We start from the raw sequence: 25,974 nt of genomic DNA, 5'->3' as shown, positions 1-25,974 counted from the left end.
CCTGACTTGTACGGGCTCTTTGCCCCCAGCCAGGAGCAGCGGGTCGTGTCATCTTGCAAAGCTGAGAGGCAGTGGCTCCCTCCTGAGGCACCATCAGCCTCAATCCCTCGCCTGAGTGGCAGGGGAATCTCAGGATTCCTGGAGAGCAGTTGCCACCTGCCTGGCGGCCCCAGAGACCCACAGAGCTGCTGTCTGAGCTGAGAAAACCCTGCTGACCTCTGCTTATCTGGAGAACGCCAATGTCCTTGGAACTGCTCAGCCAAGGCGGCCTGAGACCAGGCCTCTGAGACCTCGTGGCATCTCTGTGGCTCACTGTGAGCCAGCCAGGTCCCTGCCCAGCCAGCCTGCGCCCACGTGCCCCGCGGCGCACACTCCCCGCCCCTCCAGCGGCCGCAAAGGCTTTCTCAGCAGACCGTGCAGTCTCGTCTGCACACTCTTCACCCGGCAGCCTGGAATGATCTGTCCCGATGCTCCCTCTCTGCTCCCCCCACCCCTCCTTCTCCCCTGCCTCCCCCTCCCTCTGGCCTGGGGAGTGGTTTGTCGGTGTTATGGGTCGGCCTGACAAACCCTTCCCCATGAGCAGCCGAGATGTTGTTTGAAATGGGAAAATTGCTGGCAAACTGCTCCATTAGCCGTTCCAGTAACAGATACTCTGTTCCCCAATGAAGATGAGATCGCAGAGGCACAAATTAATACGACTGTCTCCCCCACTCTGCCGCGGGGATTACTCTTCAAGATGAATAGGTTCGTCCCAGCCAGGAGTGTGCAGCCCCCAGACGTGGCCTCGGAGGGAGCCGGTTCCTCCCGTGGCTTCCTCTTACCCCTCCCCCACCCCAACCCCCACCCCCTCACCACCCCCCCCACACACACACACCTTTCCTTGTGTCTTCCAGCTGAGGTTTGGGGAGCCTCCATGCCGAATGAGGAGGTGATGAAAAGATCCGCACCTCGGAGACAAGGGAGATGGATGAGGGGAGAGGCTGCGTCCTCAGCCTGGGCCGGGCCATCATTCATCAGCTCTAATAGGGGCCGCCTCCCGCCCAGGCCCTTTCCCACCACACCTGTTCCTGGTGACAGGAAGTCATTTGAGAGACAAAAGAATAAAGAATGGAAGTGAGCGCTCGCTCCCCACGGCCCCTTCTCTTCCACGGAAGCTCTGGGCCCTGGGCCTGCAGCAGCTCTCATCTTCCCAGAGTAATAGGAGAGGACGCTTTTCAGGGGAGTCTGTAAGATGTGAGAGCCCTGGATTCGAGCAGCAGCCCAGGGCAGTGAGAGGTCCAGCCAGGTCCCCTGACGTCTCCAGGATGTCGGGGAGCCAGCTTGATGAATGTCAGGCAGGAGCTAAAGATGGGAGGCCTCTTTCTCCACACATTAGAGCAGTCAATTGAAAAACCCAGGAATAGCTCGGCCAGTGTGGCTCAGTGGTTGAGCATCAACCTATGAACCAGGAGGTCACGGTTCAATTCGTGGTCAGGGCACATGCCCAGGTTGCAGGCTCCATCCCCAGTAGGGGGCGTGCAGGAGGCAGCTGATGGATGATTTTCTTTCATCATTGATGTTTCTATCTCTCTCTCCCTCTCTCTTCCTCTCTGAAATCAATAAAGATATATTTTTTAAAAAAAAAGAAAAGAAAAGAAATAAATAGAGTCATTAGGCTATCCACCTGAAACTAACATAATGTTATATGTCAATTATTCCTTAAAAAAAAAAAGAAAGAAAGAAAGAAAGAAAGAAAGAAAGAAAGAAAGAAAGAAAGAAAGAAAAAGAAAAGAAACCCAGACATGAAGTCAGCCGCTGTCGTATGTGCCTGTCCAGGACCCCACAGCAGGTGGCAGTTCTACGAGAATAGTGACACACTTCCACCAAGCGGGGCTGGCCCGGTCCTTCGCTTTTTACTCTCTTCTCTCTCCCCTGACTTCCCCGAGCTCTATCTGTTACCCTCAGAGCTTTTTTCTGAAGAAGCTGCTGCCTCAGAAGCCAGCTTACAATGAGCAGGAACCCATCCTCGGGGGATGTCACCTCTTCTAGCCCCGGGCGGGTGCTCCGTGCAGCAGAACACCCGTCTCTGGCTTCTGCACGGTGCCTGCCTGGCCTCCTGGACCCAGAATGTGCACCACCTGGTGGGAGAGACCCTCCTGCCCTCAGAGCCCTCAGCAACCCCGGGTGAAGGGCGGACGGTTAATTGACTCTCCTCTGCTCTGTTTCCCAGACGCCTGGAGCAGAACTCCATCAAGTCCATCCCTGCCGGAGCCTTCACCCCGTACAAGAAGCTGAAGCGAATGTGAGTCTCCCCCCGACACAAACGAGCCCACGCGTGTTCAGTTTGGGGGTAGCATGTCATGTGTGGTGGGCAGCCTGCTCAGGTGACAGGCTGTGTCAGGTTTCCCCGGGCAGTGCCCTAAGCCTGGGAGCTAAGGTTCAGCAGTGCTGCGTTCTGACAGGAGGTAAAAGGGTCTTGACACCCACACACCTGGTTAGACAGCGAGGGCCGCTCCAACGAGAGCAAAGAAAATGGTCTGGGTGGGGGTGGAGCTCCTTTGGCCTAAAAACACCGTCACCTTTCCTATCGCTCTCCGGCTTTGCAATGTGGACCTAGCATAGGAGCTTCTATGGACGGTGGCAGTGGCCGTGTCATTCTGCAGCACTGTCACCAGCGTTGCTACCACCACACACAGCCACTCAACAAACACCCGCTGGGGGTGAGGAGCTGGGTTAGAGTCTGTGGTCGGCGCGTGAACTGAGGTGGTGTTGCTCTCGTGGGGCCTCCGTGTCTGTGAGAGCGCACAGACATTAACCTCAGCCCTGGAAATTGCTACACACAGAAAGTAAAACAAGGGGAGGGAAGGCACAGACAGTGATGATGGCTGGGCTTCAGGGGGGTTTGTCCTGAAGGCCAATATGTGCAGGTCGCCGAGTAGAGGAAGTGAGTCATGCCAGGCTCGGGGAAAGGATGTGTAAAAGGCCGTGGGCAGTGTGCATGGGTGTTAGTGCAAGGGAATGTGGTGGGGGAGTGTGCAAGGGGAGTGTGCCATGGGGATTGTGCATGGAGAGTGTGCGTGTGGAGTGTGCAAGGGGAGTGTGCATGTGGAGTGAGTGAGGAATGAAGTGGGTGTCGGAGAGGCGGGTAAGTAGGCGGGTAAGTAGATCAGTGATGGTGAACCTATGACACGCGTGTCAGAGGTGACACGCGAACTCATTTTTTTGGTTGATTTTTCTTTGTTAAATGGCATTTAAATATATAAAGTAAATATCAAAAATATAAGTCTTTGTTTTACTATGGTTGCAAATATCAAAAAATCTCTATATGTGACACGGCACCAGAGTTAAGTTAGGGTTTTTCAAAATGCTGACACGCCGAGCTCAAAAGGTTCGCCATCACTGGCCCAGATCCCATGGACCCTTCCAGTGGTTCTCAACCTTCTGGCCCTTTAAATACAGTTCCTCATGTTGTGACCCAACCATGAAATTATTTTCGTTGCTACTTCATAACTGTAATATTGCTACTGTTATAAATCGTAATGTAAATATCTGATATGCAGGATGGTCTTAGGCGACCCCTGTGAAAGGGTCGTTCGACTGCCAAAGGGGTCGCAACCCACAGGTTGAGAACCGCTGCTTTAGACTATGGTAAGACCTTTCTATTCTTTCTAAGTGAGATTAGAAGGGTTTTATCCTCCAGCTCTATGACGTGCCCGTGATTACCCACCATCGCCGTGACCACCTTAACCAACATCACTGCCACCACGACAGGCTCAACGCCTGGTGCACCAGACCTCTGCCCCTTCCCTTCCACAGCAGCACAGAGAGCACGATGGCCCTCCTCCCGCTGTTGAGGCAACGTCGGCACCGCCCTCCCCATCACATGGCCCCGTGAGCACTGCTCTGTGAGCCACCAGACCTTGGCCCTCTGCAGGGGCTAGTAGGGTTCAGAAATGACCCATCCATCCCCGTCATAGCTAAGAATCTGGGGAGGGGGACAGGCGACGCCGTTCCCTCTTCCAGGCTAAGAAATCATTATTACAGCTCAGCTATCACAGCGCCGTTTCCACTGCACTTACTCCCGCTGACCCCACAGAGCGAGGAGAGAGGCAGGGGATGTGCATGGATTGGCTGTGCCCTTCCACTCAGGGCTGAAGCATCCATTTCCCTGGAGGACGAGGCCCACGTTAAAGAGGTTAAGTGCCCGCTGACTCCTTTTATGTCAAAAATAAACACCCGGCGAAGCAGAGGCACTGATAGGCTTCACCCTCAGATCTCAGGAAGCCAACTCCTCATCTCCCTGGAAATCCAAACCAAACAGGCTCTTCTCCTGGTGCAATTCCAGGAGTGGAAGCCGGCCTAATGAGGCAGCCCTCGCACGCTCTCCCCTCCCCTTGGCAGCATTCCTGCCGGAGGAGCTGGATAAATATAGGCCTTAATATTTAAAACCCTGGCCCATTAATCTCCTGGCTCCCTGCCTCCCCAGCTCGCTCTCCATAACTACCCCCCCAATTCATTTTTAAAGCCCAGCTTGATTATGCAGCCAGATAGTAATTTCAGTGACAAATGACAAGTTCAGTCCCTGCCCCAGCCTATATCTCTTGCATGATTTAAGTTCCTGCTCTACTTTTTGGTGAAGTCCAGGTAATTTAGAGCTTGGCTGTATGTTACTGCCCTGTCTTCCTCCTGTTAGGCGTGCCATGATCTGTGTATGCAAACTTCAGAAGGCCTTCTCAGCCACGGCCTGGGAAGGGACTCTAACTTCCGATCACTCTCATTGAGGCCCCTTCTTCCCCAAGGGAATGGTGGTAGGGACGAGAGACCGCTTAGCATTTCTCTAACAGAAGTCCAGAAACTCCTGCTGAGATGCGATGGCTTGGGGGCAAGCAGGGCGCCTGGTGAGGACGGATTTTAAAACCCTAAGCGTGAATTCCTCCTAGGTGTGCATGGCAAGTTTGTCTCTATGACCCAACAAACCCAGGTTTCCCCTCAACCGCATCCTTCTCTTATCTCTAATAATAAGACGACGGTGAAGAATTCTGCCTGAATGAGGGGCTTTGTTCCCACCCATCTCTAGTGGTCAGCTTAGTGTAGCAGCATTTCCAGGTAAAAACCTGTATCCAGGTAGAGAAGCCATTTTTAGAGAAAGTTGGAGGCATCGGAGAGGACCCCGGGCTTACGGGGTTGGGTAGCTGGTGGCCCTGACCCTGGGGACACACCTGTGCTGCTCGGCCAGGGCGGTGCTGAGCTCTCCATTTGCACCATCTCAGGCAGAGCAGCGTCCCACGGGCTCCAGCTTGCCTGTCACACACCTTTCTTTCCCACTGACCCCTGTCGGCCCTGGAATCGGCTACTTCGGTCCCAAACTGCCTGGGAAGGCCACGCTCTCTCAGCCTTTGCGTTTATAAGTCCCAGGAGACTGGGTGGGTCTGAGACTGACCAGATTCTAGGACCCTGTGGCCTAAGGTCTGACTCAGGGGCCACCTGCATGGACAGCACCTGGGAATTTGTAACATATGCAGATTTCTTACCCCAACTCCCCAGCCAACCCAGTCAGACTCTGCCTTTTAATAAACGCCCCCGTGACGTTTTTGAGGTTGAGGACCACCCGTCGAGAGTGACCCAGACACCCAGAGTCTGCTCTGGGGCCACCCTGGGTGGGTTGGGAGGGGCTGAGCACGGAGACAGGTGGGCACCCTCAGCCGTTCCGCTGCCTTCCTATCCAGTGCCGCTGTGAGCCGCTCCATTGCAGTGAGAGCAAGGCTGCTCCAGGTGCCAACTCTGAGCCTGAACAGCCGCATCCGGCCACTCCCCATCCCCGCTTCCTCACCCCGCAGGGCTGCCGCTTCCTTCCCGCAGAGTTAGGATGAGGACGAAGTGACCACAGGGTCAGTTCCCACCTGGACTATTCCTTGTCCCCACCACCTCCAAAACCACGAGACACGCACCTAGTGCTGCAGAGGCTGGGACCAAGTCTCGTTGGGGACTGGAACCCAGGTGGCCCTCACCAGGCTACCACAAGGCTTCCCCACTGGCCACAGAACTCCCTCTGCATGCTAGACGTCCGAGCACCTCGGGGACGTCTAGCGTCAGGAGAAACAACAGCAATGAAACAGTTGCTCTCAGACCTGAACGCAGACCTTGTGTGCTCGCCTGAAATTCCTTGCTAGGCAGCGGTGCTGAAGGTGAGCGAGCTTAGGATAATCCGGGCATTTGCTTGTTAAGACCCTTAGACAAAAATGGAGCGCCGGAGGAAAGCCGGGGTAAGCCGGCGAGCTCGCAGGCACAATCTGTGGATTTGTCAGAGGCCGTCTCGGCAGCTAAAGAGATAAGCCTGCAGCGCTGCCCAAGACACCTGACCTGTGAAGTGTCTTTCAACCTGCAGGCCTTGGGGACGGGGAGGGGAGGGGAAGGAGCGAGGCCGGCGAGGGGGCGGCAGGGCTCTGAGGATGTTGGAGGGAGAGAAGCAGGGCAGGATGTGCAGGAGGCAGTAGCTCAGGAATCCGCCTCGATGTGCTCTCTTCTCCCTATTCCATCTCCTCCTCGTTGACCCGCCAAGACCCCACCTAGCCCTCTTCTGCACAAGAGCAAGGACCTATTGATTTGTTTTGTTAGAGGGGAAGAGCGGGAGTGGTTCCTTGTCGCTGAGATTGGAGCATCTCCCTGCCCAGCGATGGGGGCCTGAGGCCATCCCAGAGCCAGTGACCTGAGAGACAGTCTTCCTCCGTGAAGAGCCATTAGCAAGAGCTCGAGGCTGGTGCACAGAGGTCCCTGGGATGCTCAGAGGTCGCTGGGATGCACAGAGGTCGCTGGGATGCACAGAGGTCCCTGGGATGCTCAGAGGTCGCTGGGATGCGCAGAGGTCCCTGGGATGCTCAGAGGTCGCTGGGGTGCACAGAGGTCCCTGGGATGCTCAGAGGTCGCTGGGATGCACAGAGGTCGCTGGGATGCACAGAGGTCCCGGGGATGCTCAGAGGTCGCTGGGATGCGCAGAGGTCGCTGGGATGCTCAGAGGTCGCTGGGATACACAGAGGTCGCTGGGATGCGCAGAGGTCACTGGGATGCGCAGAGGTCCCTGGGATGCTCAGAGGTCGCTGGGGTGCACAGAGGTCCCTGGGATGCTCAGAGGTCGCTGGGATGCGCAGAGGTCCCTGGGATGCTCAGAGGTCGCTGGGATGCACAGAGGTCGCTGGGATGCACAGAGGTCCCGGGGATGCTCAGAGGTCGCTGGGATGCGCAGAGGTCGCTGGGATGCTCAGAGGTCGCTGGGATACACAGAGGTCGCTGGGATGCACAGAGGTCCCTGGGATGCTCAGAGGTCGCTGGGATGCTCAGAGGTCGCTGGGATGCACAGAGGTCGCTGGGATGCTGGAACACAGCAACCTCCTGCCCTGAGGAGGCCCCAAAGCCCCTCCACCAGCCAGGCCAGGCCAGCTGCCTTCTCACACAGCCTGCCTCTCGCTCACAGTGTCACAAAGCCTGGACGTCATGGGCCTGGGGCTGCTCCTATGGAGGGAGCACTGCCTGCGCCAAGTCCAGGTCTCAGCGCCATCTTGTGGGACCCTCTTGATGAGGTACCCACAGGGCTGGAGGATGCCCTGAGCCAAGTGAAGCCTCAAGTCCTGCTCAGAGCCTCGCAGGTCAAGGAGGAAATATCACTGGGGAAGTGAAATGACTCAGGACTTTTGGGGAGAAAAATGAGCGTTTGCTGAGGCGTGAGGTAGGACGGGCCACTTAGAGGACGCCTGGCCTGTGTTTGGGTGGGGCTGGTTCTGCTTCATTTGTGCTGTCGTTGTCGGCAGGGTGACCTGGGCAAGGCCCTGATTTGACTGGGCGCAGTTTCCCACCTGCCAAAGGAGGGCTTGCATGTGCAAAGCCCATCAAGGGCAGGTGCCAGGGGTGGGCGTGCTTTGAAGCCAGGAGAGTGAGATGCATGCAGTACATTCCGTATATTTTGACCTGAATGGCCTTGAAGCCCTTCTCTTGCGCTCTGATTAAATAAATTGGTTGGTGAATTAGTTCTCACCGTTTTGATACCTGAAATGCTTGATTTGCATGTAGGAATGGCCGTTATACCTCTGAGCCACGTTCTCAGACTCTCACGTTCATGTTTTTAGAGACATCAGCAAGAACCAGATATCGGACATCGCTCCCGATGCCTTCCAGGGTCTGAAATCGCTCACGTCACTGTAAGTGGGGAGTAGTTGCCAGGGACTGGGGGAGGGGCTGGAGGGGAAATACATCCATCGTTTTCAGGAGGCTTTGTCAAGGCTTTATGTTCCCTTACACACTTGTGGCAGCCTGGTAAGGGAAACAAATATTTCTTCAGGGGAAATTGATCTTGGGGAATATTTCTACAACCCAAATGCATTATTTCTATCGATTAACTGCCTGGCAGCCTTCCCAGTTATTGGCTTTTAATTCCAATGCATCTTCTACTCTAACCACGCTCCCCCTCCCACCCCGCAGGCCTGGGCCGTGCTCTCCGGGGAGGTGGGGTGAGGCTTGTAACAGATGTTTATAACCGATGTTTATTACCCATTGCCCCACGAATGCGGCCTGGTCCAGGCAGGAGCTCATGTTCTTCCCCTGGTTTTCAGACTCTTTCTCCAAACCAGCCCCACCCTACAAGTCCTTCCTTCCTCCGCCTGGGAACCCTAGGGCTGCCCACTGGGTGGAACAGAAGACTTGCCTGTCCTGGGCTCAGAAACCCCCACTCCCACCCTACCCCTGGTCAGGAAGGGGCGGGGCTCTGTCCTGACTGTCAGTGACTCACCCTTGGGCACAGGGGACAGTGATACCTTCCTGCCCGAAGCACACTCGGTGACAGTGGTCATAGCAACTAGAACAACCGGCAGCTTTTATTGAGCGCCTGCTGCGTACCAGGTGCTGTGCTAGGAGCCCTGCCGTTCCCTCCTCACAGCACCCTCTAAGACAGACTCCGTCCGAGCTCCACATAGACTGGGGGTTTTATTGTTTCAATCCTGGCTGGATCTCTGACACGTAGTTATGGTACAAAAGAAACCTCAGTGGATAGACACATGTAATTCATCCAAAGTCCTCCATAACCAGCGGGAGCGGCTGGATTCGGCCCCAGAATTCACGATCCTCTTGCTCTGCTGCCACGGGGTGAGGTGAAAAGTAAACAGTGGGACACAGCAAAGGCATCACCGGTCGGTATTGCTTTTGTCCTTGGTGGCGGCTCAGAGGCCGGTGCCCACGCTCTGCCTCTTTGCTTCATTAGCCAGTGGGCAGGTAAGAAGCTACACAGCTCCCCACCTGCCCCCACCCCACCGAGAATGCGGGAGGTCAGGGAGGTGTCTCCATGCAGCCGTGGCCTTGCTGCTCGCAGAGAAAATTAGCTTCATTTATCAGGTAGGACATCTGGCTGGGATATCAGACAGGACTGCGTGTGAGATTTGCATCTGATGACCACAGAGGAGACGAGAGAGTGGCCATGTGCCCCCAGGATCCCACCCCTGCCCCACCGGCCTGGTCCCCTGGTCCGGTTTCCCCCTGCCAGGATGTGGGAATAGTCTGAAGACAGCGAGATGCTTCGGTCCGGCAGGAAAAGTATGGTTGCCGGACTTGAAATTGGCCTGCCGCTGGCCGATTCGGAACTGTATCGGGGCCCTGTTTAAGGGAAGTGCCCCCCCACCCTCACCCCCAGTTTATACATTCACCCCTCAGTGTCACCCTCTGTGCTGAGGAGCAGTGTGGGGACTGAGAATGGCAGTGACCTGGACAGGCAAGACCCGGGCCTCGTGGGCTTTCAACACGACACTCAGTCCAAGCTCAGAGTGGCCACGGGAAAGGGCCGGAAAGCCTCCACCCATCCCTGTCCATTCCGTCCTTCAGCAGTGATTGTGCTGGACGCCTGGCCCGTCCTCAGCTCTAGGGCCCACTCTGGCTGCATGGTGTCACCACAGCCTGTCTTCAAGGGCTGGTGGGGAGGCCCAGAATGTTTCTACAGTAAATAAGTATGACGGGAGGGGGTGGCGGGGAGCAGGTTTACAGCTGTGAGTATGCAAAACACAGTTTATTCTTGTATTATTATTGGTTATTTTCTATACGAACAACTATAAACCTACTTTCACCCCACCCTATATATCGGTAATATAACATGATATAATGAGAAGAGGAAAGCAGTAAAAATAGGGTGACAGGTAGTGAGAAGCAGTAATCAAAATACTCAGGAGACCCTTCCCAGGGAAGAGAAGGCGGGGCCAAGCTGCAGGGTATAGAGATGGCAGCAGGAAGAGTCCGCACCCAGATGCCACCTGGGGACCCACAGCCCCGTCCGCCTGCAGGGTGTGCTCGGACCCACTAGGCTGGGGGAGGTCCCCCAGGAGGCGGGATGGATGATGTGGGGCCCCCTGCCCAGACCCCTGGTCCCGCCGCCCACCAGCTCGGCCATGCGGAAGCTCGGGCATCAGGAGACGAGCAGGCAGTGACATTATGGCATTGGGCACAGTGCGCGGCGGGACGTTAATATGAATTAGAATGTGAGCCTGAGCCATCATGCTGGCTTGTATTTAGTCATTCATTTGTTGAAACATTCGTGAGACACACCAGGGGGCCAAGCGAGACACTCACTCTTCACTCCTGGTGGCGTCTAGAAAACGGGTTTTGGTTGCTCCCATTTACCATCTCCTCATCCTCACATTTTACCTCCTCAAAGACACACAGCAGCCTGGATGGGGCGTGAATTGTGTTCATTCAGGGCGCTTCAGGGCCCATAGGGAATTAAAACACGTGCACACCAAACCCTCCTCAGCTAAGTTCCCTCCATCTCAGAGGAGGCCGGGCCCGAGAGGCAGCACGTCTGTGCCGTGAGTGAGGCAGAGAGAGGCCGAGGGTCTTCGTGCCTGGGCCGAGGGCCAGCGGGAGCCACGGGGCACCGGCCGGAGTGGAAGACCCAGCAGCCTTCCTCCCAGCTTCCCAAGTCACCGGAGACCAGCCCATGCCTGGACACCCAGCATGAGGGGTGAAAGAACCCGGCGTCCTGGGTTCTGGGGGCTCAGAGGACAGGAGGAGGGTGGAGTGTAGAAGCCGCCATCCCGCCGAGCTCACAGTTCCTTGTCCCCCCTTTTTCCTGAGAGCCAGTCCCTGACTCAGCCGTCTCTGAGCCAGCTGGGTGGGACCCCAGACAGGCAGAGGCCTGTCCAGATGGATGATGGGAGGACTCCGCTCAGGATTCCCAGGATGCGATGGGAGACTGAAAGGAAACGGCCTGTGGGCTGGGCTCAGCCTGATCAATACTGAAGGGGAGCGGACACAGGGCCAGCCAGCCTCCCCCACATCGCATTTATTGCCGGGGTGTGAGTCACGTTGGCAGGTCCGGGTGGCACCACAAAGGGACTGCTTCTTCCCACTGGGGGCCGCTTACTGGGCTGGGCTGCCCAGGAGCGAAAGCGTAGAGCCCATTTCTCCTCGCCTCCTGGGCAGCCTGTGCCCCCAGCCCGGGTGGCACTTGCGGCCACCTCCCTGGTGACGAGAAGGGATGAGACGGATGGGGAAGGGGACTCTGACAGCCCTTCCCCCCGAGTGGCCGAGGTGGCGGCCTCCTACATGAGTGGGTCCCGGTGGCCACACATCCATGGTGACCGCCGTCTCTGCATTCTTTTCCAGGGTGCTCTACGGGAACAAGATCACCGAGATTGCCAAGGGGCTGTTTGACGGGCTGGTGTCCCTGCAGCTGCTGTGAGTAGGAACTGGTTGCTGTGTGTGTGTCTGGGACCGTTGGCAGGCTCCGTCCTGCAAACTTGGAGCCTTGCTCCATAGTGCTCTTCTTTTGACTCTCCACCCACCAACAGGAAAAAGTAAATCTGAGCTGTGCCCCTTACCTGCAGCACCTCCTTTTGTTGGAAGGAGGGCCAGGGAGTGGGCAGAGGAAGTCCAAGGTCAGTGTGAACAAACCTACAGGTTACGGCTGGGAGCCTGGCCCAGGCATAGCGCTCACCATAGGCTGGGGGCTGGAGATTAGGCCCTAGCTGAATCCTGCAAGGAGTAGGATCTTTGGGGCGTGTGCTAGGGACAGGGAACTAAAACATACACCAAACCCCAGTCCTGAAGCCACGGAGCTGCCGGCAGACATGTGACCTTGAGGAGGGGGGTGAGCGAATTAGAGAGGCGCCTAATCAGTCACCGATGTGACTCCATCTGGTAAGATATGGCCGAGAGGGAAGTGTTTATTTAATTTAAGGAAGATTTGTTGCCTTGAATTTTGAGCTCTGGGATTATTTATTTGCTTGTATTTCATTCTGGTCATTTGCGCTTTCGTGTTTGAAGAAGCTACGTGAACTCTGATGTGGAGAGGTGAGGGGAGGAATTCAGCTCCTCCTGTACTTTAAGGTTGTATGATGTGGGGGAGTTACCTCTGGTTTGTGAGGAGGTAGCTTTGGCATCTACATGTATATTCTGTGGGTGTGAGGGGGCGGGTATGTGTGCATGTCCGTGCCCATGTTGGCTCCATGCACCACGATGCCTGCTGGGATCAGGAATCGCTCTCGAGTATCCTGTGAGCAACCGAGAGCATAAGGTGTAGAAACTTCGGGGAGCTCATGTGGCCCTGTGGCTCAGAAGGCTCCGCTCTCTGACTAGCACGGGATGCATGCTCACTGAGGTGTGCATCTGAGTTCAAATGAGTACGTGCGTGTGTGAATGTGTTCGTGTGTATGTGTGTGTGCATATGTGTGTGTGTGTGTATTTGTGCGTCTTTTCTGCCCAGCTGGCATAGCTCAGTGGTTGAGTGTCGACCTATGAACCAGGAGATCACGGTTCCATTCCCGGGAACCATGCAAGGACACATGCCCAGGTTGCCGGCTCAATCCCCAGGAGGAGGTGTGCAGGAGGCAGGCGATCAATGATCCTCTCTCATCATTGATGTTTCTCTCTCTCCCTCTCCCTTCCTCTCTGAAAATCAATAATAATATATTTTCAAAAAATAAAATCAGCCCTAACCGGTTTGGCTCAGTGGATAGAGCGTCGGCCTGCGGACTGAAAGGTCCCAGGTTCGATTCCGGTCAAGGGCATGTACCTTGGTTGTGGGCACATCCCCAGTAGGAGGTGTGCAGGAGACAGCTGATCAATGTTTCTCTGTCATAGATGTTTCTAACTCTCTATCCCTCTCCCTTCCTCTCTGTAAAAAATCAATAAAATATATTTTTTAAAAAAATAAAATAAAATCACCTCCAAGCCACAGGCAGCGAGGAAGGGGAGGGGCACCTCCTGAGCGGAGCTGCAGTGTGAGGCTCCAGACCAGGAAGTCCAGCGGGTCTCCAGGGGGTGAGAGGCCAGGAGCGAGGATGGAGAGAGGGAGGGCGGCAGCACGTCTTACAGGGTGGCGCCCAAGACGCTTCCTGTAAGAGGAAGCGAGGCTGTGCCTCCAGCCCTTCCCTCCTCACATCTTTCCCCCTGCCTCCCGGCGCCCTTTAAGATTCCTCTCGGACAACAGTGTGTGAGTCATGTCTCGAGGAGGTGCCCGCCAGCTTCCAGGCAGCACGCCCATCAGAGCAGCAGGCTGAGAGCAAGGGGAAGGCTGGCCTCCTCTCTGCGTCTCCCTCTGCTCTGTCTCGTGTCCGCCTCGCTGCGGGGCACGTTCATATTCAGGGGTCCCAGCCCTCCGAGGGCCTGGGAGGCCGTTTGTTAGAAGGACGGGACAGGGCCCCGCGGGGCGCCGGGTGATTCACAGGTGGTGTTCTCTGCTTGTGGCAAAGAAACTGGCCGCCACCGTAAGGCCAGTTAACTGTAGCGATTATTCCCTTGAGAGAAGAGTAACCATAGCATCGGCCTCGAGGTGGATGGGGGGGATGTTGTGTTCCACGGGCTGGGGCTGGAGCAGGAGCCTTTCCGATGTCCTTTTACACTCTGGGTTTGGTGTGAGGAGGAAAATGCCCTTGCGTGTGTGAAGGAGAAACGTAGCGTGCGTCCAGGAGCTGAACACAGTACATGGCACGCAGCGAAGGTTCGATAAATGTGTGTTTTTAAAAGAGGAAATGTATCCCAGCTTGGAGCTGCAGCAGTCAGGGGTTAGTAGACCTGCAGGGCTTTGCTTGGGCCAAGCAGGCAACTCCATCTTCACATTATGATTTTAAGCAGATGGAGCTGAGTAGCTGGGAGAGAAAAAAAGCACATGTGCGTGTGTGCGCGCGCGCACACACACACACACACACACACACACACACACGACTAAGGTTGACACAGCTCGGGCCGGCTGTTTGCAGAAAGGACCAGCAAGGGTCCCTGCCACGGGGTTTGGCCTGCTGAGCATTGGAAGGAGGCCTGATTAGATCTAAGTTAGCGCTCAGCCCGCTGGAGACTGGCTTTCTCCTCGTTAGACGGGGAGACGTTCTGATAAGACGGCTCTGATTAGAATGCCCTGGCAGTCGGTAATTTCCTCTCCTTGGACTCCCAGGCTCTTTGCGAGAGGTTTGTGTTTTTTCTCCTCTCTCTGTCTCTCCACTCATCACAAAGCCACGCCTTCCCCCATGGCGTGACCTTGGCTATTTCCCTTTGGGCACCTGTCCCGATGCTGCCAGTAAGAAAGTGGGTGCATGGTCATCGCTGTCCTGCCTGCCCTCCCCTCCCCCATTCTCTAAACGTTTCAGCCTTCCCACCAAACTTGCCAGCCTGGGACGCACACACCTTCCTGCATCATTTTCAAAATAGCTGGTATGTCACCCTGTGCTTAACCCTGAACAGCGTCAGTTCCTGCAGACGTTCACTGCACGAACGCACATTCATCTGTTATTAGCAACGACCCTCATTATACTCGGAGGGTACGGGGCAGCCGGTCCACCTCAAGCAGGGGGCTGAGGAGGGAGTCAGGTGCCCATCTGAGCGAGGAGTGTGCTTAGAGACCACCTCCAAAACTGCTGAGACCTGAGACATCTCAGAATCCAAGGGAGGACACTGGCACCTGCCCCCAATGACAAGGACGGGAGCAGCTGGACAACCGGAGACAGGACCTGTCCCAGGCTCCCTCCATCTCTTCCTCGCCGGAAGCAGGGCTGTGCTCTAGCTCCTCTCCATCCCTCTGCCCCCGGGCTCCTGGGCTCCTGGGACTTCATGGAGTTGGTGATCCTGGGTGCACAGCCTGCAGAGTGCCCCCCCACAATCCCTCACCTTGCAGTTCAAGGGTCAGTCCTCCCTCAAGCAAGAAAAGAGGTCACTTCCTCCTCTGATGGGCATCTGAAGGCTACGCTGTGACCGCCCCTCCCCCTTCCCCTCTTCCAGGGAGCACCATGTAGTGATTGCGTGGTGTGCGTAGAAAGGCCACTCACCCGGGGCCGGCCGGCACTGGAGGTGGACGCTCCTGTGGAACGCTGGCCACATCCAATGTGAAGCCTGCTCCAGGAGGTCTTAAACCAAACCAGACTGTCTTGGGGCTGGAATCAGTTAAGACAAGCCAGGCACCTGTTGTTTGATTTTCTTGGAAGGCAGACAAGACCATTTGAGGATCTCAGAGTTTGCCAAGCAACATGCCAATTACCGGGCAGCGAGCAAAACGTCACTCCCTACAGCTCACTTTCCCTCGCCAGCTGTTTCCCTGGTATCGCCGCTGCCGCTAATAAACGCGCTTGCTTTTACTGAATGCTTAATGTGTTCCGGGGCCTGTGCCCGGGAACGTCACGTGCACCATCCCATCGCATGGTTACAGAAATGATGGAAGCCCACTTTACAGATGGGGAAACTGAGGCACTGGAGGGTTGAGTGACCTGGCCACCGTCAGCATGTAAGTCTGATTCCGGAATCCACACCAGAGACTCCTGCTACAGACCCAGGCACGGCAGGTCCGCAGAACTAGCTGGGGAAACCCGGGCAGGAATCCTCCCCGACTCCGCCCAGGAGGAAGGGGCTGCGGTCAGTTCCTCTTGCAATTGGTGCCTCGTCTCCATGGAACGTGCTTTGGCTGGGGGTCGCTGCCCCACCGATGCTCCCCCTGAGCCCTGGGAGATGGCGATCGAGGAGCTGCGGGTCCTTAAACTGGGGAGAGGGAGAGGCTGAGGTTGCTCCCAGCAGTAGAGGCAGACATGCTCTCTGACTCATCCTGGAGGGAGGAGTTCTTCCCTCTGTGCACCGGAGCTTCCTAAGGAAAGCCCTTGGGGAGACTCAAGTCTGGGACCTTCCATGCTTGGTCACTGAGTGAATGGTGGACTCCTCTTAAAGGACTTACTGGTAACCAGGTAGCCATCAATAGGCAGGTTCCCTTCCCCCCTCCCCCACTTGCTGTTGGGGGGTGGAGGGACAAGCCTGTGGCACCAGGGGAGGTCCCTTGATCTCCTGAGAACAGGTGAGGGCTCCCCCGCCCGGCTCTCTGGACCTCAGCTTCCCGCTGGTTGCCTTGGGGGAGCCCAGCTGTGTGCAACCTGCCCCCAGCGCCCCCCTGAGTCTGTGGAGCTGAAGGAGATCCTGTTTTTCAGACCGGCCACCCGATGGCATTGCTGCATTTGCAATTTCCCCTGCATCCGGCGTCACCATGACAACCAGTGGCCAGCGGTGCAGTCATTATCAGGAGAGATGTGGACAGTCTCCTCGCCATTGTTGGACTAGGAGGGCTCCCCGTGTCCTCTAGTGAGCGTGTAGCATGACCTGGCCCAGAACACCCATGCACAGAGCAGAGGAGGTTCTGGGCAGGTCAGAGTCCCTCGATCTCACAGCGCCAGGCATCACCAGGCTCCTCCCGGGTCAGGCCTCAGTAAGCTACCAAAGGTCAGAATAAATCCCCCATATTTCATAGGGGAAGGATCAGAGCATGTTTGTTCTAAGGCGGGAGAGTGGCTCTCACTACAGTTAATGGATAAAGAAATTCATGATGGCAGAAGGTTAATTGTAAAGAAATTTTTTTAAAGGTGAAGACAAATTAATGAGGGAGGTTTGACTCTCTATCCGGCAGCTTAATCAGGGGTCCAGAGGCGCTCCCCTAACGGGTGCCCTCACTAACCATTTATGCCGATGTGTGATGGTGCGGAATACTGCCCAGATACACAGAGGTCTGTGTGTAACCACAAAGAGCCTTTATAAGAAAGTGTTCCATGCCCTGCGGTTGTGGGTGCCATCTTTCCTCCCGTGTACCTGCATCTGAGTGTGTGTGAAGCAGCAAGTGACTCCTTAGCCTCAGTTAGGAACAGGGGCGCCGTGAAGCCGCCCTTTGCCCCCCTTTCCTGGAGGGGCTTCCCTGTTCTCCGGGGAGGGGCTGCTGCGCTCCTCCTTGGCACCAGCTTTCAGAGAAGGCCCTGCACTGCGGAGTTTGGAGTTTGCACTCGGCATTTCCACACAAGCTCCCTATCCCAGGAGGAGAGAGGCCACTGTCTCCCGCGGCCCACGGCACCTATGAGGATATGAACACCCGGGAAAGATAGCTCTGGGCCACTGAAGCCACATGTGGACCGCTGGCGTTGCCACGGCGATTTGAATGCAAGTCATCCTTAAACCTGACCCCAGGTGTCTGTGTTTTCCTAGCCTAGCAGCCAAGGCTGTGGGCCCAGGGGGATTAGCAATGAAAAGATCCAGCCCAGGGTAGTCGCTAAAAATGGGGCCCCAGTGGTCTGCCCGGTGGCCTCTTTGGGAGACTGGGTGTGGTGGGTGCTTCTCGCTGATCAGGGTGGACCTCACTCCCCTCCTGTGGTCCATCTCCCCGTATTGCCTGGACCTGAGTGAGTGAAGTACAAGCTGCGGAGTGATGAGCTCCTGGGAGCTTTCCTGCCCGGCCAGGCCCATCCCCCAGCGGGAGGAGGACAGGAGGCCGGGAGGCCTGGAGGCCGGAGCCCTCCTCAGTAGGACGGGCTGGTCCACGCCCCCCAGCTCCATGCCCTGGTCCCCAGCGGCTCCTGGTTCCTGCGTGGCTTTGCCTGCAGGCGCAGCTCCTGGAAAGGATTATCTCTCCGCAGCGTGTTGTGTTGGTTAGTCGATGGGCTGAGCGCTAATCCCTCTTGACACGGAACATATGTGGACGCTGAAAGTGCTCCGAGAAGGGGCGGCCGGTGCCGGCAGAGCTACCCTGGGAGGTGAATTTAGGAGGTGGCGCCCTTCGCCTTCATCTCCTCTGTGAAGCCCGGCTCTTTTGGTTTGGCTCTGTGATGGACTCATTGCTAAGTGGCTAGGAGTGGCTGGGAGGATGAGGCCCACGCCTCCCGGAGGCCCTCTGGGATTCCCGTCCCTTAGTGGGAGTGGGCTGAGCGTCGGGGGCCCGGTGGCCAGGAGTAAAGTCTGTGGGCTTAGGTGACATGGATCCAGCTCTCAATCTACCGGTTGCTAATTGTGCAATTTTGGGCGAAGGCACTTGCGCTGTCTGAGTCCCAGGGGTGCCCTCTGTCAGGTGGAGAGAACACTTACTTCATCGGGCTGTGGGGAGCTTCGGGGAGTTAATATTGGACAGGCACGTGGTGAGTGCCTGGCCACACATAGAACTTATTACCTGTTAGCTATGACCTGACATATCACCTGTTAGGTCCTGTGACCACAGATGCTCACCTGGCCTGATTCTTGCAGCACTCCTTCCCTTTTGTTTATATGACTTTGAGGTTCCCTTGGGTGCTGGGTCTGGGAGCAGGTGTCCCCACAGCACGGTTGGATCTGCTACTGGGCAAATAGTTATGAACACGACATGCCCCCAGCCCCCTGACTCTCTGGTTCCAACTGTAAGTCCATCAAGCTGGGAGCCAGTTGGGGCGTCCAAGTTCTGAGCCCGCATACCAGCAGCCTCTTGACCATGGCAAGCTGGAGCGCCCCTTCTTCCATAAGGGAGGCTGTTGTCTCTGCTTCATCGTTGTCCCCTGGCCTGCCCAGAGGAGACTGAGAGCTCAGGAGAGGGGAGCACAGACGAGCACACCACCCCCCAAATCAGCATGTAGCCAGTGGTCCCTAAAGGCCGCAGCCCTGCATGGTGCAGGGGTGAACCGTCAGTGAAGACCGGCCCCTCTGTGCCCACGGCTGTGTGCCGAGCAGCCCGTCTGCCAACTTGGTGCCAAGTCCTTCCTAAGGTGCCTCTACACAACCCAGAGGCCAGCAGCGTCACCTAGACCCAGCCAGACCCTGTCCACCTGAGGCGCGCCCAGCGCATTCCAGAGCCAGGCAAGAGCGCCCCTCCCCAGGAACGGGAACCCCTTCCATCGGCCAGGAGGAGAGAATGTGGATTGTACGTAGTGGGTCAGAGATGAGCTGTGGAGTCGAGTGGCTGGAGCTTCACTTACTGCTGGGGGGCCACCCTGACCCTCAGTGTCCTCATCGGCAAAATGAGGACATGCGGGTGAGAGGAAATACGGCACAGAAAGGGCTATGGAGAGTGCGTAGCACAGGGCTGCACACAGACCGTGGTCTGTGTCATGACTGTCATCGTGTCTCAGGGGCGAGAACCAGGGCAGATCAAGAAAGAGGGCGCGTCGGTCCCCGCAGTGAGGAGGGAGAAGGCCTGTGCTCAGGCCTTCTTGTCGAGCTGCCGAACCCCCTTTCCAATAGCTGTGTGCTCTCTATTTGCTCCATGACTGCCGGGAGCCGGTCCATCCTTGCTGTTTCAAGGGACCTGGCATATATGGCATAAGGTTCTTAATATGTTTGCTCACCTTCTTGGCGCTGTGTTTCCGGGTGTTTCTTAAGTGCCCCTCCGACTTGTCCGTGTTCCATGCACGGAGCAGAGGGGGGAGTGGCTGCCAGCCTTCCTCCTGAGGAGAGAGGAGGGACCTGCTGTCAGGCCTCCCCCGGGCTGGGATCAGTGAGGCCGTCGGCACCTCCATCTGGATACCCAGCTTAATGTTGCCTCTCCCTGCACCCCCGAGTCGTGCCTTAGGAGCCACACATCCTGGGAGAGCAAAGGGGACCAAGCCAGCGCCCTTCGTGTTTCCCTGAGCTCCTGATCCACACAGGCCACCCGCTGTGCTGTCTTGGCGAGTCATTCTGCCAGCCTGGGTGGTGAGACACCTCACATCCTTGAGATAGCACCCTATGCCGAGAGATCTGGAAGCAGCAGGGAATGAGAACGCATCTGGGTCTGAAAAAGAAGCCCCGGGAATTCTGAGGGGAGCAGAGGGTGCCAGAGCGGATGCAGTTTGGACACTTTCAAGGCAGGTCACGGTTGCCTTGACCAGCGTCCTGCACTCCCCAGAACCAAGCCCTGCAATTGGGCTTATGCATCTGCACTAGCATCTCAAATCTAAATGCCTACGCAGGCAGGCAAGGTAGATGGAATAGTGAAGGGTAGACAATAGGGAGAAGTGAGGACTGTGGCAAACAGGGCATATGTTCTATCAAAAGGGGCAGCCACTCCATAGCTGCCTCTAGTGGACCCAGATTCTAAATTTTTTTTTCAAAAGAAAATAGAAATCTGTTATATGTGTGTGTGTGAGAGAGAGAGAGAGAGACAGAGAGAGGAGGGGGGAAGAGAGGGGGGCAGGGAGGGAGAGAGAGAGAGAGAGAGAGAGGGGGATTTTAAACACTGGGAGGACTGAATGAACATATTCACATGTGGGATGTTGCACTGTCTTGCGGGGAGGAGCCTATCCTTGGGCCATCGGACGGCACCTCAGACTGGGCCTCTTCGCTAAATGGTTCACTATTCGCCAGCCGAGACAGTGCCCTCGGGAGGCCCTGAATATCAAAGTTTGGAACAAGTCATTTACCACATACTTCTTGTTTGAAACAAACCAATCAAAACGTGTGTGTGTGTGTGTATATGTGTGTGTGTGTATGTGTGTGTATGTGTATGTGTATGTGTATGTGTGTGTATGTGTATGTGTGTATGTGTGTGTGTGTGTGTGTGTGTGTGTGTGTGTGTGTGTGTGTGTGTAGGGTCCGTTTGTCCCTAACTCTTGGGTGCTTGGTCCTGTGGGCTCTCTAGCTTTGCTCCCTGTTTCTCTGCTCCCTGGCATCCTTCTCAGAATGCCCCACATGGAGGGGCCTCGACTAGAATGTGATCTATTAAGCACAGGAAATCCTAGGGCGAGGGAGCTACAAAGGGGGCAGACGTGGGCAGGAGGTGAGGCCTTCATACAGAAGACACGGTCCCTCTGCAGCCCCAGTGATCATAACGACTCCCAGCCTGTGACCTCAGGCAGGCCCCTCCCCACTCAGCCTCGGTTTCCCCGCCTGTGACTTGAGAGGCGCGCTCTGCCCATCTGCCCAGGTTACTGTGAGAACACGAGGCCGTCAGAAAGGCACTTTGGCAAACACGAGACGTGTTCCAGCAACACGAGCTCCTTTCCAGCGTGAGGCAGGAGGACATCTGTGCGAGCCCTGGGGACCCTGCCCGTTGTTTGCCAGATTACACAGGCAGTTCCTCCACTTGTCACGGCCGCAGCTGCCCGCACACCGGCTGCAGCAGGAACAGGTGGCACAGATGATTCCGCCGCCAGGGCAGCCCCACCGCTGCCAGCCCAAGGGCCCCCGGAGACAAGACAGTCTGTTATGAGCCTCAAGGGTTGCTCCCCGCAAGGGAAGCTCTGGGCCAGCCCTGAAAATAGGAATTTTGAAACTTCCATGTTTAGCTCGTTAGTTCTATTCCCCCTCCCCTGCTTCCCTTTAAGAGGGACTGGGAGGTTACTTTAAGCCAGTGGCAAGGGCACCACTAGTCAGTCTGCGGAGTGTGAATCCTAAGGGGACCCAAATTTGCTTGACTTTCCAGCTGCATCTGGAAAACTCCCTGACTCCTCCCAGCATCGCCTGTGCTGGATGGACTGAGTTCCACCTGAAAGGCATGTTTCTATGGGGGGGGGGGGGGGGCTGGGAGAGAGAGAGAGAGAAGGGAGAGAGAGAGAGGGGGGGGGGAGAACAGTGCAATACAAGCCCACCCATGGATGTGTGTTTTCTGGGAGGATGCTCTATAGCCGCGGTTCCCAACCTGTGGGTCGCGACCCCTTTGGCAGTCGAACGACCCTTTCACAGGGGTCGCCTAAAACCATCCTGCATATCAGATATTCACATGACGATTCATAACAGTAGCAACATTACAGTTATGCAGTAGCAACGAAAATAATTTCATGGTTGAGTCACAACACGAGGAACTGTATTTAAAGGGCCAGAAGGTTGAGAACCACTGCTTTATCGCTTCATCAGATTTCCAGTGGAATAAGTGATCCCAAAGAACCAAGGACTTTTCTGAATCAGAATGGCCTTTAGTCAGTCAACTACAGCTTGGAAACAGTTGTGCATATGATTTTTTTTTTTTTTTTTAGCCCTGGAACTTCTGCATTCTAGAGCAGAAAGCCGCGCACATGGGTGCCATCTCCAGCCTTCCTCCCGGGCACGGGCTCGAGGGGAGGCTCCAGATGATGGCAGAGGGCGGCACAGCGGCCATGGTGCCCCGCATGCCCATTCCCGTGCCCAGGCATCTTCTAAGTGTCTGTGGCCACAGGAAGGCGAGACCCTCTCTCTCTGCTCAGCAGCAGGAGCCCGGCTGCGAGGAGAGCGAGGGAGCTCTGCAGCCTGGTCCCTGCATCAGCCCTGGGCCCACGGCTGACGACCAGGATCAGCGAGTCACCCACCTCTCTTGTGCTTGCAGCCTCCTCAATGCCAACAAGATCAACTGCCTGCGGGTGAACACGTTCCAGGACCTGCAGAACCTCAACCTGCTCTCCCTCTATGACAACAAGCTGCAGACCATCAGCAAGGGGCTCTTTGCCCCTCTGCAGGCCATCCAGACGCTGTGAGTACGCCCAGGCCGCAGGGACCGCACATGGCCACGGGGACCCCCGCTTGAGGGCAGAGTGGGCACCGACCGGTACAGCTCCCCTGTTCTGAGCTCACACCATGCAGGGCGCCACGCTTGGTTCTTCCCCTGGTTACAAACCTCTAAGCCTCATAACAACCCTTTGCGGTAGGTGCTGTTATGATCCCCCGGTTCTGTGAGAGGAAACCGAGGCTCAGAGTGGTTAGGTAACTTACTCAAGGTTGCACAGCTAGTGAGAATCCAGATTTGAATCCAGGCAGAGTTGCCCTTCAACTGCTCTCTTATTCACTGCAGCCACTATATTCTCTGAGGATAACCCACCACTACCGAGCCCCACCCCCACCCCGGCTACCCTCTGATACGGGCACCCTGGGAGTATTTCACCTCCCGCCTTGGGAGCAGTTCCTCATTCCCAAGCACTGCACATGTTCACAGATAGGTCCGTGAGATCGCTGACCACCTCGCACAGGTCAGGTCTCGGGCCATGTTTCTGATGCTCCAGCCCCACGCTGAGACCCTCACCCCAGCCGGTGGCCTGGCCGTGAGCCTGGGGCGTCTGAGTCATCTGGCACTTGGCCCGTAGCAAGAGACAGGCACCAATAAAGAGCAGGAACAGCTGCTACCTATTGGCCCCCTACCACGTGCCAGGCACCGTGTGCAGCTCTGCAGGGTTTTCTTACTGAGCCAAGGAGAGCGAGGCCATGGTGCTGCTCACGATGGCGCGATGACAGCAGCCGTGCCGCTGCTTTTTATGGAACACCCCCATGTGCCCGTCGCCCTGCCAGCTGCCTTATGCGCCTGTGTGGCAGAGCTCAGAGACGTGAAACACAGTCTTCTCTACGCACACACCCTAGGCTTGCAGCTCGCTTTGCCCATCAGGATTGGTGTGGGTGAGGGTCGGGGGGGGGGGGGGAATCCGTGGCAGGTCTTGCCCCGAGTGGGCAAGGCCGAGTCCCCAGCCCCTCTCTGGTCCCCTCTGAAAGCAGCCCCGGTGTCCCCCAGGCCTCCTGGGGTGATGAGGGAGGGATCCATGCACTGGATGGCCAGGGCCCAGCACCAGGCAGGAGGGGGTGGTGTGGGCACCACAGGTCACACCTGATGAGCGCCCCTCCCTCTCCCAGCCACTTAGCCCAAAACCCGTTTGTGTGCGACTGCCATCTGAAGTGGCTGGCGGACTACCTGCAGGACAACCCCATCGAGACCAGCGGGGCGCGCTGCAGCAGCCCCCGGCGCCTGGCCAACAAGCGCATCAGCCAGGTCAAGAGCAAGAAGTTCCGCTGCTCAGGTAATCAAGTTAGGGCGGGCCCACCTCCCCTCGGCGCCCCTGGAGGCCCGTAATCCGATCTGGAGGACAGCGAGCTGCAGTGGCTCCTGGGAGCAGCTTTGCAAATTAAATTGGGGAAATTCAGTTAGTCCTGCAGAAAACCAATTACCTTATGGATTTAAAATAAAACACACACACACGGTAAAATCATGGGGCGGGGAGGGGGGTGGCAGGGGGATGCGTGGTTTCAGGAGAGACGGAGCCCAGGCGGCAGCGTATCTCCGGGGCTAGGTGGAAGCTAGAGGTTGGGACGGGCTTTTTATGCATTTTTTCCTAGTGTCTAAAGCGTGCTCCCCAAGTGGCAGGTAGAGAGATATTCCACAGGCCAGGCTGCAGGCAGCATACAATCTTGGGGGCCTCTTTCTCCCCTCTAAGACCACCTGGTGCAGCCCTTCAACCACAGTGGATTACAGGTTTCACAGATATTTTTGCCAGCTCCCCCCGCCAGACTGGTAACTCTGATTGCCAAAGAGCAAGCCTTGCCCTCCGGTCCCCAGGCTCCCTCCGCCGCCTGGCTCCCCTCCTCCCCAGGAAAGACACCGGCTGAATGGCAGGAGGCTCTCAGCTCTTCCTGGAAAGGGAGGTCGCTCTCCTTGACCCAGTAGTTAGGGGAATGGGCAGTTAAAGATGACTGTCATTTGCTCCTGGAAAAAAATCACCAAGCCGCATTGTGTTCCAGCGGTAAGAGATTGATAGGACGATAGGACGTGCTGAGATGCTGCGCCAACCTCACAATCCACGTGTCAGCAAGAACCTCTCCTCTCCCCGCCCCAGAGTGCCGTGCGGAAGCACACTTTCCCGGGCAGCGCCAGCTGGGTGGCCCGGAGAGGGCCCGAGGGCAGGCCTCTGCTGCTGGCAAGCCCTTCCTGTCCTCCAAGTCAGACCCCTGAGTCCACGTCTCCAGAAAAGCCAGCACGTGCATGACTTCAGCTGTTTTATTTTTATTTTTTCAACAGCAGCAAACACCTGGAGAGGCTTGGGGGTAACAGGGGGTCTGGGCACTAGGAGGCGCTGCTCCCGGTGGTCTCCCCAGAGCAGCACGTCTGCTTGGAGAGCAGTTTCTCGCCTTGGTGAGCACTGTGCCGCCTGCTCTGCTTGGTTCTTCCCAGAGTCCTGTGTGGCCAGCAGGACTGGCCCCGCCCTGCAGCAGAGGGAGCCCAGGGCTCAGAGGTGACAGGCACCCCGAGGTCACAGCCAGCCATGGTGGAGGCGGGGCCAGACCCCGGCCTAGCTTGCTCCTCGCAGCATCTGGGAGAGAAGAGCATTTGGGAAGGAGGACCAGCTCCTTGAATGACTGTCTTTCCCAGTCTAATGGCTCCTCCCTCCACCCCACCCCTGAACCCTGTCTGAAGTTCCCCCACCCAGGGCTGCCCCTGAGGCTCAGCCATCCCTCCCAGGGGCCTCTCCTCCTGACTGACACCGTCCCCTCCGTCCCCGGGCTGTCTGGCCACGGCCGCGTTCATTCGCTCTGACAGGCAGCTGTGCTCAAGAAGAGGGGCAATCAGAGGGAGAGGAAGGCAGGTGCCAACCGACCCTCAGCCTCTCTCACAGGGTCCTGTTTGGTGTCGGGCTCCAGATCGATGCCCGGGTTCTGGGGGGCAGGGTCTGAGACTGGCGTCTCCCAAGGACACAGGCGTGACTGTATGCTGGGATGGGGGGGAGGGGCAAGTAGGAGAAAGAGAAAGTAGCAAGTAGACCCAGGACCCAGGACCCAGGGCGGTGGAGCCTGGCTCTGACTCTAGCTTCGCCCCAGCCTACCTGCCTCTGCACGGCAGGATCAGCTGCTTGCTCTGTGTGGGGCAGGAATGGTGGGAAATACACATGCAACAGACAAGGACAAAGGGCGGCCCCTGGCCTGACCCTCTCTAAATACCTTGTTTTCATCCGTACTAAGCAGACATGATGGTCGCCCCTCCCTCTACTATTGCTCTGAAGGCAGAGAAAGCGAGAGCATGCTGCCTGCTTCTGTTTCCTGAGCTGCAGAGGAGGGAGAGAGAGAGCTGCTGAGCCC

At 56.7% G+C, this 25,974-nt stretch overlaps 1 protein-coding gene across 1 annotated transcript in view; it reads left to right on the top strand.

Moving 5' to 3' along the window:
- SLIT3 (slit guidance ligand 3) overlaps nt 1–25,974 on the top strand; it is a 530,647-nt gene that overhangs the window by 448,012 nt on the left and 56,661 nt on the right. The window contains exons 10-14 of the mRNA XM_059699139.1: nt 2,210–2,281; nt 8,097–8,168; nt 11,611–11,682; nt 22,472–22,615; nt 23,761–23,924. Of these exons, the coding sequence (XP_059555122.1) occupies nt 2,210–2,281; nt 8,097–8,168; nt 11,611–11,682; nt 22,472–22,615; nt 23,761–23,924 (524 nt within the window). The remainder of the gene's footprint in view (nt 1–2,209; nt 2,282–8,096; nt 8,169–11,610; nt 11,683–22,471; nt 22,616–23,760; nt 23,925–25,974) is intronic.

Source organism: Myotis daubentonii, chromosome 5 (assembly GCF_963259705.1).
Source record: "Myotis daubentonii chromosome 5, mMyoDau2.1, whole genome shotgun sequence".
NCBI lineage: Eukaryota > Metazoa > Chordata > Mammalia > Chiroptera > Vespertilionidae > Myotis > Myotis daubentonii.
Note: the sequence above shows the minus strand (reverse complement) of the source record. Positions and strands in the feature narration are given on the sequence as shown.